General features: G+C 44.9%; 1 protein-coding gene across 2 annotated transcripts in view; it reads right to left on the bottom strand.

Annotated features, from left to right (window-relative positions):
- Nucleotides 1-6,064: 6,064 nt before the first annotated feature.
- ADGRL1 (adhesion G protein-coupled receptor L1) overlaps nucleotides 6,065-14,396 on the bottom strand; it is a 618,953-nt gene continuing 610,621 nt past the window's right edge. The window contains exon 23 of one of the 2 annotated variants that reach the window (XM_085654299.1): nucleotides 6,065-14,310. In XM_085654299.1, the coding sequence (XP_085510425.1) occupies nucleotides 13,556-14,310 (755 nt within the window). In that variant the 3' untranslated portion in view covers nucleotides 6,065-13,555. The remainder of the gene's footprint in view (nucleotides 14,311-14,396) is intronic. The other variant, XM_085654300.1, reaches the window with a different exon arrangement.

Here is a 14,396-nt window from a genome sequence, read left to right on the forward strand (position 1 = left end):
ATACTCAGTATCTCTTCTAGCCTGACATATTTGCCAGACGATATTGTTGGAACATTGAATTTCAAAGAACAAGACTCCTGGGGTGACACTGCAATGAACATCTTTAACCCCTTTGGCTTTTTGGTTATCTTTCTGGATTTCCCAGCCAATGCAGTTGTGACTCACCCTCAATCATATCCTCAGTGTTGGCAGGTGCCATCAGAGGTGGCATGTCCCTGGAAGGAGAGTGATGATTTGCCGACCTAGATCATCTGGCCAGGATTGTACCCTCATCAGAGGCGGAAGACAAAAAGGTAGGCTTTATCTTGGTTGATCTTTTTCCCTTAATGGTTAGCCAACACATGGTACAGTCAATCTTCTGTCTCAAATTTTCTAGCAGAACTCAGAAACAACCAATGAAATTCACCATTTTTGCAAATTAACACATGACCACATAGCATTTTAGACCCAATCCTTATTTGTCAAACACAGGCACCTCTGTCCTTTAAAAACATGTAAGAACTTGTGTCCTTAAACAGTGACCTGCCCACATCATGTTATATGAGAGAGCTCTGCTCCCTGCATAATGTGTTGTCCCAAGCGCAATGTTGATGCCTCCCGACCTAGCAGCACGGCCTCAGCCACTGGGGAATAGACCAGATTCTGTCAACACCACTCCTGAGAATGCTGCTCTCAACCACCTTTTGGGCCAACATGCTGGTGGGGCGTGGCTAGAGGTTTCTCAGTTAGAGACTGCTCCGCATCCCGAGAGGTAACCTCATCCAGTGCCAATCTTCATAAAATAAAAATGCCACCGAGGTCCCCTCTCCCCAAAGTCTTGGAGAGTATGGAAAAACAGGAGTGTTGGGAGTGAGTGGCTTTTGTTTAGAATGCAGAGTTGTAATTGGTGTCTCAAGAGGCAAGGGTGCCTCATTGCTGATGAATTCAAGTGCGGGAGGGACGTATATGGGCATGGTCCTGTTATTCTCCCTTCCTGAGGGACTGACAATATCTACTTCAGATATAAGATCCGCTCCCCTCGGCCTGAATGAGTCTTGAGATTCAAAGAGGGTGTGAGTAAAGATTTCTGGAGAAAAGTAAACTGTGGATCACTGACTGAACTTTTATCAACATAACCGGATTTATAGAATGTACTACTGCTAAGTTAAAATGCACAGGCTTGGACTCCTGAATAAGACTTGTGTTCAACCTGTGGCGTACTCTGATGTAATCGGACATGTGTTTTGTGACTATATAAGTTGCAATTGTTAAAGGGAGAGTTTATGAAAGGATTTAGGGTCTTATTTAGACTTTGAGGAGCGCCCCACCAGGTGGGTGTAAGTCATGACCTGCACCACCGTTGCAGAGGACCGTCCACAGTGCTTAATTTGAGCCAGTGGTTTCCGGTGCTCAGCACCGGCACTTAATTGGGTTCCGGTGCTGGGCACTGACACTAAATTGTCAACACCGCACTTATGACAATCTGCCACATGGTTGCGCTGCTCATCTAATTTAGAATTGAGCAGATCAAGGGTTGTTTATGAATACAATATACATTAAAACTGATTAATACCTACCTCCCAAGCCATTCCTTTAGCTTTGAGGACCTGCAATAATTTCAACTGTCACACTTGCAGGACAGACAGATGGTTAGTAGTTGTTTTGGCAGCAATGACAGGGGTGATGGATGGTGCAAGCTGCAGTGGCCTCCTGGTCAGGGCCCTGGCACTTATTAATTTACAAATTAAGCACTGACCGTCCACCATATATAGAAATCACCTCCTGCTTGGCAGAGATCTCTCTGCGGTGAAGGTAGCTGCTGCCACAGTGGCTCCCATCACTGCAGTAAAGTTTTCTGAGTGAGATTCATGTTAAAAGCACCCAACATACAAACTTTTTTTCCCAAAGGAAACAAATGCCTAGAGTAAGAGTTTGTTTTCACTGACCAAACTTTTAAAGGCACAATATAAAATGATGAATGGAATGTTAAAACTTTTCAAACATTCAGCCCCAGCCACAGATCAGGGTTTCAGTCATCATTCTTTTGCTTGCCATGCTACCCCAGTTTAGACCCAGCCATACACAAATCAGTCTTGATCCTGTTCCCATGGGAATAGTTCAGCTTGAACTGCCAGGTCAGGAACTCCCTGGACTCCAAACAAGCACCCTCGGATCGATTTCGGGTTAACACCCCTCATCAGCCAGGCTAGCTTGAATCCAGTGGTGTAGTGAGCACGGAATCCACATCTGGGCATATCCTTCCCACTTAGGGCGACAAACGCAAAAAGAACAAATAATGGATAGAATGCTGAACAAATCAAACATTCACCACAGTCACAAATCTGGGTTTAATCCATTTTTTTTGCTCAACACCCCAGTTTGGACACAGACACATGCAAATCAGTCTTGACCCTGCTCCCCATGGGAACAGTCCATCCCAAAATGCCAGGCCAAGTCCTCCCAGGACCCAAAACAAGAATCCTGGGACCAGTTTCGACATGGGTCCCTTGCTTGCAAGGCCTCTGGATTCAAGCTAGCCTGGCTGATGAGGGGTGATACCCCGAAACCGGTCTCAGAATGCTTGTTTCCGGTCCAGGGAGGACCTGGCTTGGCAATTCGGGCTAGACGGTTCACATGGGGAGGAGGGTGAAGACTGCTTTGCATATGGCTGGGTCCAAACTGGGGTGATGTGGTGAGCAAAATAAGAATGAATTAAACCCAGATCTGTGACTGGGGGTGAGTGTTCGAAAAATTCCAACTACCCGTCCATTATTTTATTTTGTGGTGTTGCTATGTGCAACCTAAGTGGCAAAGGGTGTGTCCAAACATGGGGCCCTTGCTCACTGCGCTACCGGATTCAAGCTAGCCTGGCTGATGAGCGGTGATATTCCGAAACAGTTCCCAGGATGCTTGTTTCCAGTCCTAGGAGAACCTGCCTTGGCAATTCGGGCTGGACTGTTCCCATGGGGAGCAGGGTTAAGACTGATTTGCATATGGCTGGGTCCAAATCGGAGTGACGTGGCAAGCAAAATAACAATAAGCTGTGACTGGGGGTGAGTGTTGGAAAAGTTTCAACACTTCGTCCATCATTTTGTTGTGTGATATTGCTGTGTGTGCTCTAAGTGGCTAAGGGAAAGCAGAGACGTGGGCCCTTGCTCGCTGCACCACTGGATTCAAGTTACCCTGGCTGATGAGGAGTGATGCCCTGAAACTGGTCCCAGGATGCTTGTTTATGGTCCAGTTTGGACCTGGCAGTTCAGGCTGGACTGTTCCCATGTGGAACAAAGTCAAAACTAATTTGTATGCAGCTGGGGCCAAACTGGGGTAATGTGCTGAGCAAAATAACGATAGATTAAACCCAGATCTGTGACTGAGGGTGAGTGTTTTGAAAAGTTTCAATACTCCGTCCATGATGTTGTAGAATATCAAAGGCCCAGACATGGAAGGGGTGTTTCCCATGTGTGTGTGGGTCAGTTAACATTTTTCCCTGCCTGAAAAGGGGTAGGAAAAATGAGGGACAGTCATACAGTTGTTTTGCTCTCAACAGGGCAGGATGACCATCACTGTGACCAGTGGTCTTGTGGTGGTTGGACTGCAGCAGTCTTGATGTGGGTGGACTGCAGCGGTCTTGAGGTGGTTGGACCTCTGAGTCAGGAGTTACCACAAGAAGAGCCAGCGGAAACTGCACCGAAGATCACCCAATACTTTCCTTGATTCTAAATAGAGGATGGGAACTGCAGGTTTGGCATGGAGGGCAGTGCTAAATTGATAAAATAATGAGTGTCGATGCCTAAAGCACTGCTCAGAAGCCTTCGCACTATTAAATGTCAGCACGCCGAATGCCAAGACTGCGTAGTGCCGAATCCAATTCAGACCTCTTTAATCCACTGCCAGACAGACCCTGCCCTTTTAACTCACTCTTGTAGGTTCCTGCTTTCTCCCTTGTTTTTACCGTCTTTCTCGTCTTCCTTTTTCCTCATGTGTGTGTTTTCCCCTTTTGATCTTAGGGAATATCTGAGGAGGAGAAATAAGTGTAGGTGACCAACAATGCGTGCGGGTGGGCCCCACCAGCAACTATGGAATCAAATTAAGCACTGGGGCTTATTGCGTTCTTCCCACTCCAGCAAACCCTAACTAATGCCCTAAGTTCTACATGGGGCCTAACCTGTCTCTTGAAAAAGAAATATCATTTTTGGCCTAATGAACGTATCGGGTGTCTTTCAAAGAATTTGATTGGTATTTTAATTGCCAAAATAATTATTTTGAAAATGCGAAAGAGTAAACTGTGTCTAAATATTACTTATTGATGAATATTGGCAGGCGGTCTGGAAAATGTTCTTACCTAAAAGAAAACATGGCTATTTTAAGTTATAGAGTACCTGAGATGCATGCTGATTAACCTCCAGTGCATGAATCTTGCTATCTTTCATATCAAATTCGCTGTACTTTAATTTGTCATAATCTTTGTTATTATTTTGTGTCTCTCGTCTTCCCCTAGATCGATTCTAGTGTTTGCACTTGTTGATTCCTTTTAGTATAAATGATTTTTGTTTCTCCGGTACTGTGCTACAGGCACTCAGATATTTGGACATCACATGAAAGGCCTTTTCTCTTTTATTCCTTGCTAGGTTGTAAATGAAAAAATGAAAAGAATAAAATAGCAACTTTCAAAGTGGTCTAATCCACCCCGTGAGCCATGGGTAAGATAAAATCAAAACAAATCAACATTTCTGTAGTGGCAACAGCCCTGCATCTAGTAGCTGCACCCTCATAATAAAGGAGCTGAACATTCTTCTCATTTTAGAAGACTTGGAAGACCTTTGAAGACCTTTCTAACACTCAAAGGCATTCCATGCCTACGCCTTACCTCTAATTAATGTTGTCACCTACAGAATTTGTACTTGGAGGCTGGTGCGGTTTCAGTGTTACTCGCTTATGTGCTCAGATGTACTACCTTCAGGCCCAGATTGGTGAGAGCAATCCCTCCAGATTGGATATTTCTGCAGTGTAGTATATGTTGGCTTCTACATGGCTCTCGAAGGCTTCCGTTCTCTTGCAACAGGGCAGCTAAGGCTGCGCAGTTATTTTTTAGTGGTGGAGTTTTGAAAAGTTTACGATTTTCACCCTTTGAGAAATTTGAAAACTTTCCTACTTTAACGTTCACTCATACAACCTTTTCCTGCACACTGTGAGATACTTTTCGCATAGTGCAAGGCAATTTTCAATCTAATTGATCCCAGAAATATATGCAGACTTTTTTTCTGCAAATGTACCTGTTTACAAGGTTTTTTTGCAGTGCCAAATAATTTTTATCTGTAATTTTACCATTTCCACTGTGAATTGTTACAAAAGTGACGAATTTCACGCACATGTGGCAAAGTGCAAAATGTTACAACTTTTATAAAGTTTTCCTTAGTACTTGACGAGAATTTCAAAAGAAAAACTTGGCAACTTTGAACACCTCTAATGGTAACTGAGGGGCGGATTTACAAGCCCCTTGCGCCACTTATGCGTAATTTTTCCCATGTTCAAAATGACGCAAAAGTGGCGCAAGGGGCTTGTAAATCTACCCCTGAATGCTTAACCCAAATCCCAATGGCAACACTCAAACAGTATATCAAGGCTTCACAGTAGCTTCCTGTGAATTCTCATATCAATTTAAGATGCTCTGTATGTCTTGAGTTTCACTACAACAAAAGAAACATTGTGATACTGATGCTGGTTTAGTATGTCCAACCACCAAAACCATAAGGATTGCAGATCTATCAATTTCCAGATCATTCCTATCACCGAAACATTGCAGTTTGGTTGTATTTAAACTGGTGTTGTTTGGTCCAATACATGGACTGAGAGGACAGAAATACCATTTTGAAATTTCCAAGATTTTCATAGCTCACCTCTTACAGGCAGCCACCTGCCACCTCTGGTACATTTTGAAAAGTCTGCTTCAGACCTTGTGCAAATTTCATCACAAAATCGAACTTTTACAGGGATTAGGGCTGGTACCTTGCCCTAAAATTGCAGTAAACATAGTAAAAAAAATAACATTTAAACATGGAAAACAAAAATGGATCCAGCACTGGTAAAGCGTCCAGAAATCAGAATTCCTTTATTTGTATTTTTATTTCACTCCACAATGGTTCCATTTTTTTTTGTCATTTTGTATTGATATTTTTTCACCTTGTTTTCCTTAGGTTTTTATCTTTTAATGCACTCGACCCAGAGTTGGTTTGGCATAGTGAAAAGGACAAAATATATATATATATAGCTTTGACGTAACAAAATAATAAATAATTGACAACAATCCTCTTTCTGATTTTTTTTTACAAGACCTAAAAAACACACAAAAGAAAAGAAACATGGACGGTTGTGTGAGTGTGTGTCATATATACAAGTAATACCGTACATATATATACCACACACATGTGCGTGCCCAAAGACACACACACACACGGGGAAAGGCTGATGGTCTAAGAGGTCGTCTGACCAAAAGTGAAATAGCCTTACGAAATCAAGAAAAATTAACCCCACATTTCCAGTCCAATCATACTTAATCTGTCCTTTACAGTATTTCTCAGCTTTCCTCGCTGCCCCATGACCTTGCATGCAGACATAGGCAGCATGAAAAAATGTTGCACTTCCCCAGTGTTTGCTTGCCCAAGTGTGATGCCATTGCTTCTTAACCTTTGTCGGCCAACATTGGCTGATTTTGCTTAGCTGGTCAGATAAAATAAGCTGGCAAATACGCCCCTAGTGGTTGCCATCGTTCAATGCACCCGCCCTACATTCTGTGATTTATGGGTGTTGTTGCAGAAGCTCAGGGGTCTACTGATGTTGCCCTATCACTGTGTTATTTGTGCTTAATAAGCTATCTACAGAGTAAAAAAAGCACAACCCTGCATCACGTCAAATATGAATTGCCTCATCACCGACCACAATCCATACCGAAGAGCTTAGCAACCAGTTCCAGCATTAATACCCGCTGGTATCACTCTAAAAAAACAAGAACTCACTGACAGCAGCATAGTTTCCACCACATAGACAACGGCAATAAACTCAGAAGGCCCTCAGAGAAACCAAAGACACAAGTCCAGCCCCATTTGTAATCTGGGTGGAAGCCTTTCAGGCGAATAGGGTGGGGAAAAGCCTCCTTGGATGTCACAAAAACCCAAAATGTTGAGGTAGAACATGCTAAATGGAGACCAGTTAATTCACTTTTAAACTACACTCAACATTTTCCATCTGGCACAATAAAAAATGCAGTATGTATACCTTCAGAGGCTCTGTTAATCAAAATCACTTCACAGTCTGGCAGCACTTGCACCTCACAGTGCCAAGAGGTGTTGCAATGTGAGTACTTATGGCATGAGGGACTGCATAGACAGATCTGCTTTCAACAACAAAGTCAAACTTTACAACTCGAGAGGAATGGTCCAAGATTTGGAAACTCCATAGACATGTCATGCTTGCTTGGAAATCTTGAACAGGATAATGGTGACAGGGATGATCCAGGGTAGTCTGTTCATCTTACCAAAGCTCTTCTTAAGAGAGCTCAGCGAAGGACTCATCAAGGCACCAGCCCAAAAAAGAAGCCACGGTTAAAAGAAGGGCGGGCAATCCCTCCTAAGGCAGGCAACAGTTAGATCGCAGTTGGCAACTTCTGAAGAGCTTTCTTTTTACTTTGATGCTACTGGGGGAAAATTGAGGGCATTTGCTGGGCGTTTTGGCTAATTTGTGCTGTTATGTGTATGATCAAAAGAAATGTATTGACTAGAAAAGAGCAAAGACGATGAGATGCACTGAGCGACTTTGAGGTTGTATTGAAGTGCGCACTGTGGCTCACCAGCATGTGCTTGCTGCTAAAGTTGATGTTTGCTCAGTCCAAGAGATGGACTGGCTTACAGGGAAACCAATGTTCTGGGAGGCGCGAGCCTTCGAAGGACTTACAGATATGGAGCTGAGCCACTCACTTGGGGCTACACCAGGCTGTTAATTGATGCCTGTGAAATAGTATAAGCATTGTGAATCACTTGAAATTGTAATTTACCACCACTGATCAGTGCAACAAAAAACAGAGAAGGCAATGAAATTATGTGGAATTGGGTGCGGTTGTGAGGTGTGCGATCTCCTTGACCAGGACTTTAGAAGCCTTAGACTATCAGTAAATGTGCTTCAGTTTAAAGGAAGACTTTTCCAGTCAAGACCGGGATAAGCACTATGAGTGATGTGTCCAATTTGTTTCTATTGATCACGATAATTACTGTGAAGCAGCAGAGCTGTAATAGCAAAGCAATTGGGCTCCACGGGCCCAACCTCGCAGGGCTTACCAGATCTCCAGAGAGAGGGCCTTGCAAGAAGAAGAACATACTAGATTCTCTGTTTGTGCATTTTGCATGTTTTAATCAGCTTCTCCTGAACCTTTCCATCATTCTGCGTTGCAGCGCAGGGGATCTGAGTGGGCGGCAGCCCACTAACGGGCAAGGTGGTACTTCCGTAAACAGCACTCCATGTCATCACCGTAATAAAGCTGATGGGAAAGCATGGGAGAGATTGTCTCCGACAGCTGCATTTCACATCCTGCACAAGCTCTAAAACCTCAGCGTAGCAAACACTGAAGCACTGTCTCTGGAAACCATGTAGATGTACTGTTCTGACAACTGTACTAAATCATCAGCAGGAGCAATGCATTATGGGTTCTCGGTGGATGAACAGAGCAAGATGGCCTCCACATGGCTGTTGCAAAGATAGAAAAAAAACATCTTTTGGGTTTACCTGTGACTGATGTCTCTCAAAACAGTGGCAAACAAATGCTATATGAATGACAAGAAAATGTTATGCGACTCTTGTAAGTTTTAAATCACAGTTTGTTGAGCCCAATGTTGCACCACAAATCAAAAAAGATCTTATAAAGACCCCTGAATTTTGATCTTCCATGCATTTGGTGTAACTTGAGCTGGATGCCAGCCACATGATCCGAAACAACAACACTACATTTTAGCCATATGCCAAATGCCAATTTACTGATATGGGGAGTAAGAAGAAAAGAAGGGGAAACTCACACTGTTGAGTGCAACTGGTATTATACATTCCCCAGAATGAACTGCATCCTTCTCTAGTCCTTTCTCAGGGGTTTTTTCACCCCACAATCATAGCAGAGGACTTGAATCTGAATGGCTGCAGGAAATTTGTCAAGAGTGCTGTCGTAGAGCCTTCAATCCCACAATACACCTCTGTATTTAAGGTAGTGACGATGTGGCAAGGAAGTAGAGCCTAACCCGGCCTCAAACATGTTGAAATCAGTAGTAACTAAAAGGGTTCATATCTGGAAAAGGAAAGGCATTGGTCAGTTTGAAACCTCTGGATGGCATTAAGGGGAACACTCAACATATAAGACACAAACTAGTTCAGCAGATCGGATAATGTGTAAACTGCATGGATGCTGCAGACATATGCTGGACTCCATGCTGCTCAGTGTATCAGAAAATTAGATGAACCCCGATCCACTCAGTAGTTTTAATGTACGGGCATTGGAAGTAAGTGGACCATGATAAAGGTGGGCCAACCACTGTTGCAGCATTAAAAACCCTCGCTAGGATCTTTGTTCATGTCCCTAGGTCAGACTTATAAAGATCTGCGAGGACCCCATCAGGCCCCGGGCCTTTTCGAGCGGCTCCTCAACATGCTTGCACCATAACTCACCCACATGAGAACTAGTGAAACTTTCCGAGATGTACATATCCCTCCTCAGAAGTAATTGACAATGGATCAGATCCAACAAAGGTTTTTCCCTGTTCTCATTTTTTGGATTTTTTCTCAGTCTCTTTGAGGTACCAACTGTCTTGCAGTGGCTGCACCCGCATGCCACACTCCTATCTTCCCTCCTTCCTGTATCCTACAGCAGGCAAAGGGTAAGAAGACGGGGACCGCAGTGTCGGTTATCGCATTCATATTCTCATTCTAATTGGAAGAGGGGTGACATTTCATTTCATGTCACTGGTGAACAGCACATTCCTAGAGTCAATCTGCAAAGCCCTTGAGATGACAGAAGGTTTGGACAACGGCGCATAATTCTTAGTATCAGTGCGGAATACTGAAATCCTGGCTGATCAGTGTCTTTTTCTAGTCGCCGGTGCATGGAAAACGAATGCATGTTTTTCTCAAAATACTCTGCAGCTTCACCATGCAACAGCTTTAGAATAGTTACAAATTAAGGAAAGATGCAAGCAAGACATTCAGATCCCTACAGTTTCTTACGAGACTCTTTTCTGCGCTTCAACCAAAGGCACCAAAAGTGCTATCTTTACCATACATTTTCTCTATCCTGCTCTGAAGCTATCCAGAACCATGAGATAACCAGCCAAGGTCCAAAATGTATGTCCCGGTCTGTTACGGGACCTTCGCTTTGCCTATAATATATGGATTGATGAGTTGCTGATGGCACAGGATGATAGTAACTGGGGATTCCTAAGAAATACAGGAAGCTAGGGTAGGAATCTCTACTTGGTTGCGAGTTGGACATTTGAGAGCTCTATGCTCAACACTGACCATCAACAAAGAAACCAAGGAACCCTTGAAGACCCCACCGCGTGGCCAACAAACTATTCCACAATCTACCTACATATGTTACCAAAGCGCGGCATGTCTCTCCGAACTCCTCCGAAATGCCTGTTCACTAGGCTTGAACTACCATACTTCTGATTGGTTCACACCTTCTGCAAAGGCACCATACTTTGAAACTCCCTGTCCAGACCGTCCTAATCATCAAAACGCGCACGGGGGACAGGTTCTTAAAATCTCACCTACAACAGTGAGGCCACTCCTTCCCCGGGTGCAGGTTTAGTCCCAAGAAGTCACTGTGCTTGTAGTGTGGTGCATATTAAACTACTCACTCACTCTTGTCCTCTCACTTGTTCACAAAAACCAAAAATCAAAACAGAAGGGGAAAATGAATAACAGTATCTTTGGGTCTTGCAGCCGGGACTCACCGACTCTGCAGTGGCAGTGAGTGACCATGATGGACGGCGCGCATGGACTTTCTGTTGAAGGTGGGTAGAGTATGTCAAAGGTCACAGAAAATCAATGCTAGTACATGGAATATATTACATACAAATTGTGCCAAAATGTTTTTCTTTTTTTGATCGTAGAAAAAAGCCAGCTCCCCGTTCTTCCTCAACTTCCCCGCTTCCTTTGACTCTGTGCTGCCCATTCCCTTGGGGTCGGGGGGTCACAGATGCATGTCCCCTCCCTCTGCCACCTCCACAGTTTCTCAAACAAGATCAGAAACAGAGCCGCCATCTTCTAGTGAGCGGATTTCACCCTTTCTTTGCCCTCCCCCCCATTTTTATTTACAGTTTCACAACTTTGTTTTAAGTCTTGGTCCCCCATTCCTAGAAAGAAAATCTGGTAACAACCTATCCTCCCTTACCCCAAGGAGGGCCAGAGCAAAGTTGTGCTTCAAAGAGGGGGACTGTTATTCTTGCAAAAATAAAACTTAAAAGCTCAGCCCATTTTCTGGGGAGAGGGATCGCAGAAACCGACCTAGGAAACTCCTCAATGTTGACGACTTCCCAAACATTCAGGCCAGTCTAATAAAGGGGCCTTCTCCTCAACATAGCTAAAACAGAAACCTCTAGGAAGTATCTGTTCCCACACTGCCCAGGCAGCTGCCCCTGTCATAGCCGCCGTTCATATATTTCACCACTAGAGGGCACAGTTTGAGACAGGAATGCTTATAGCCAATTTTCTCTTCAGCAGGTACATATTTTATACAGCTAGTAGGGAAAGGGGCACCCCAAAGCCAATTGTGGAACCATGTCCTACATGTAACCACGTCTTCTTTTCCGTGACAAGAAGTGGATAATCTAACATTTCTATTCTGGAAAGCAGAAAGAATGCATTAAGGAGAAATGGTGACCGAAAGCACCTCCTGGATTAAACTTCTTACCCCCCAGGTCGCTTTCTTGTGCGATTACCAGCCCGACCAATGCCTAGAAAGAGGCACAGATCTCAGAGGAGAAAGTGTGAGACTGTGGAACAGGGCAAGGAACTGCAGCACTTGGGGGAAAACCAATGATGGCCATCACTGTTCACCAGAGAGAAGACACTGCTCTGGCTCCTGGTACTGCCATAGCTGCTCCGAGATACCATATGTATATTTTTTAAGAAACAAACTGAAAACATAAAAGGAAACACATTTTTCTGATTCCCGGGAGTCTTGTATATGCCAACCGGCATCTATATTTTCCAATCGTTGAATTGTCTTTCAGAATCCACGTTTCCCATTGGCTACATCTGTTTTCTCGTGTAGCAATCACTGTCTCTTCACTTCCCAGGCAGCAATTTTTCTTCAGGTTACATTCTCCTGTGTGTACACTACTTTTCTACAGGCTACTACAGTCCATTTCCTGATCTCTGTATCCTGAATTCCCACTGGAAGAAATTTCCTTTCCCCATCCTGTTGTCTGTCTTCCCACTGATCAACAGGCAAATACTGGAAGGTGAGCACCTTGGAATTAAACTGAGTTTCCACAAAACAGAGCCATTTCAGTTTTTTATAGATAAATAGGAGAAAAACAGCAATTTTTGGCAATGGCGACATAAAAGGAGCCACAGAGCCCAGTTCCACCGTTCAGTCTCACAACGTGTGTCCAAGTCACTCACGGGAATAAAGTCTATGATAACAAACCATTTCCAAAGTTCCAACTGGTTAAAGTCTGGGTTTCCATTGGTGAAATTCTGGTTTTGCATCCCTGTATCCTGGTTTCTCATTGGCTGCTGTCTGGATTTGTATCCCTGTATTCTGGTTTGCCAATGGTTGAAGTCCAGTTTCTCACACTTGGGTCCATCATTCCAGTTAGGTTCAAATTCCTTTGCCCCCGCCCTCTCTTCATCCCCGAGAAATATGGCCTCAACAATTGGACCAGTTACCTCAACATCTGACCAGGAATCTCTGGACTGCGTGGCTCAAGAACAGAAGGGGCTTCTGAGGACTGGGGGAGAATTGCAAATTAAGAGGCAGGCAGAAAGCCACAGTGCACACAGACCCATCTGTTTCAAAGCAGCTTTTTCCTCGTCCCTCTTCCCTTGCTCCTCCCTCTGCTCAATTTTGATTTCAACAATAACTTTAACAATAACTTTATAGTCCTTTTTCTTTTGGACTTCTTCTCTATCTCTTCTTCCTCTTGCCTCATGGACGTATCTCCCAGAAATAATAGCCCTCTCTTCTTTGTGCTTAGCTTCCTGCCATCCCGCTCCTAGGCCAGAGGTTGATGTTGGCGTCAAACCCTGTCCCCAAACTGGGTGTCTATATCTCTGCTCGTGTGTGCGCTACCTTCCACTTTCTAAATTATTCCTTCAAAAAAAATAAGGCGGCATTCTTCCCTTTGCTATTTCTTCCTTCTGTCTTCCTCCCCTGCCCACCCCTACCTTTAACCCAAGACCCCTCTCCACCTAACTTCCCTTGACTCAAAAATAAAAGCTCAGGCATGAACAAGGGCCCCCCCCATTCCCTGCTTCGGGGGAGAGGGGTCAGGGATTTCGATTTTCAGGAGAGTTCAAAGGTTCGTTCCCTGTGAGCTCAGAGGCTGGTGACGAGCTGCATTTGGCCCTCACCTTCGGGCATAGTTCCTTCCAGCCCCGCCTGCACCAGGTAGCCCTCGTTACCCGGTCTTTGCGCCTGGTAGTACCCTTGGAGCTGACTCCGGGGAACAAGGCTGGGCCGGTTGGTGTAGTAGATCTCACTGAGGGCAGGAGGGCGGGGTAACACTTCCCCCACCATCACCACAGCTGCTTCGGGGCTGCTGTCGGGGTAAGGTGAGTCCCTCAGGTTGGTCATGCTTGTATATAGGGAGTCTCTGTTGGGGGAGGTGGCTTGGCCATCGGCCGCCTCCGTCAGGTCCGCTGTGCAGCTCTCAGACTCCTCCAGATCGCTCTGGTACAGAATGGACTGCGCCCTCTGGAGCAGCAGAGGCTCCTCAAGAGCTTTGTACATGAGTTCGATCTCTGTGTTCTCTTCGTGGGTCAGGGAAGGGGCGTCCGGGACAATGGCATCGTCCTCGCTGCTGCCCCCCCCTCCATTGGAGGTGACAGCAGGCTCACCTGCCCCGTGACCACGAGTGGTAGTGCCAGCACCACGCAGATTGTTGTGCACCAGTTCAGAGATGATCATCTTTTCGAAGGCAGCAGCATCGGCTAGGTTGCGGCGGCAGTCGGCCATCTTGGCTCCATCTGGGGGAAAGTCACCACTGCGGAGGGAGTAGCTGTTGTTGAAGTTGCCGTTGAGTGGGAGGGTATCCATGCCACAATTGTCCCGGTTGCTGGTCAGGGCGTGCTCTAGAAGAAGAAAGAAAGGTGGAGGGAGCAATCAGATCGGAAGGACATACAGGAGGTCAGAGCAAAGCCCCACATCAAAGGAAAAC

The sequence above is a fragment of the Triturus cristatus genome, chromosome 4_1, assembly GCF_964204655.1.
Source record: "Triturus cristatus chromosome 4_1, aTriCri1.1, whole genome shotgun sequence".
NCBI classification, from domain to species: domain Eukaryota; kingdom Metazoa; phylum Chordata; class Amphibia; order Caudata; family Salamandridae; genus Triturus; species Triturus cristatus.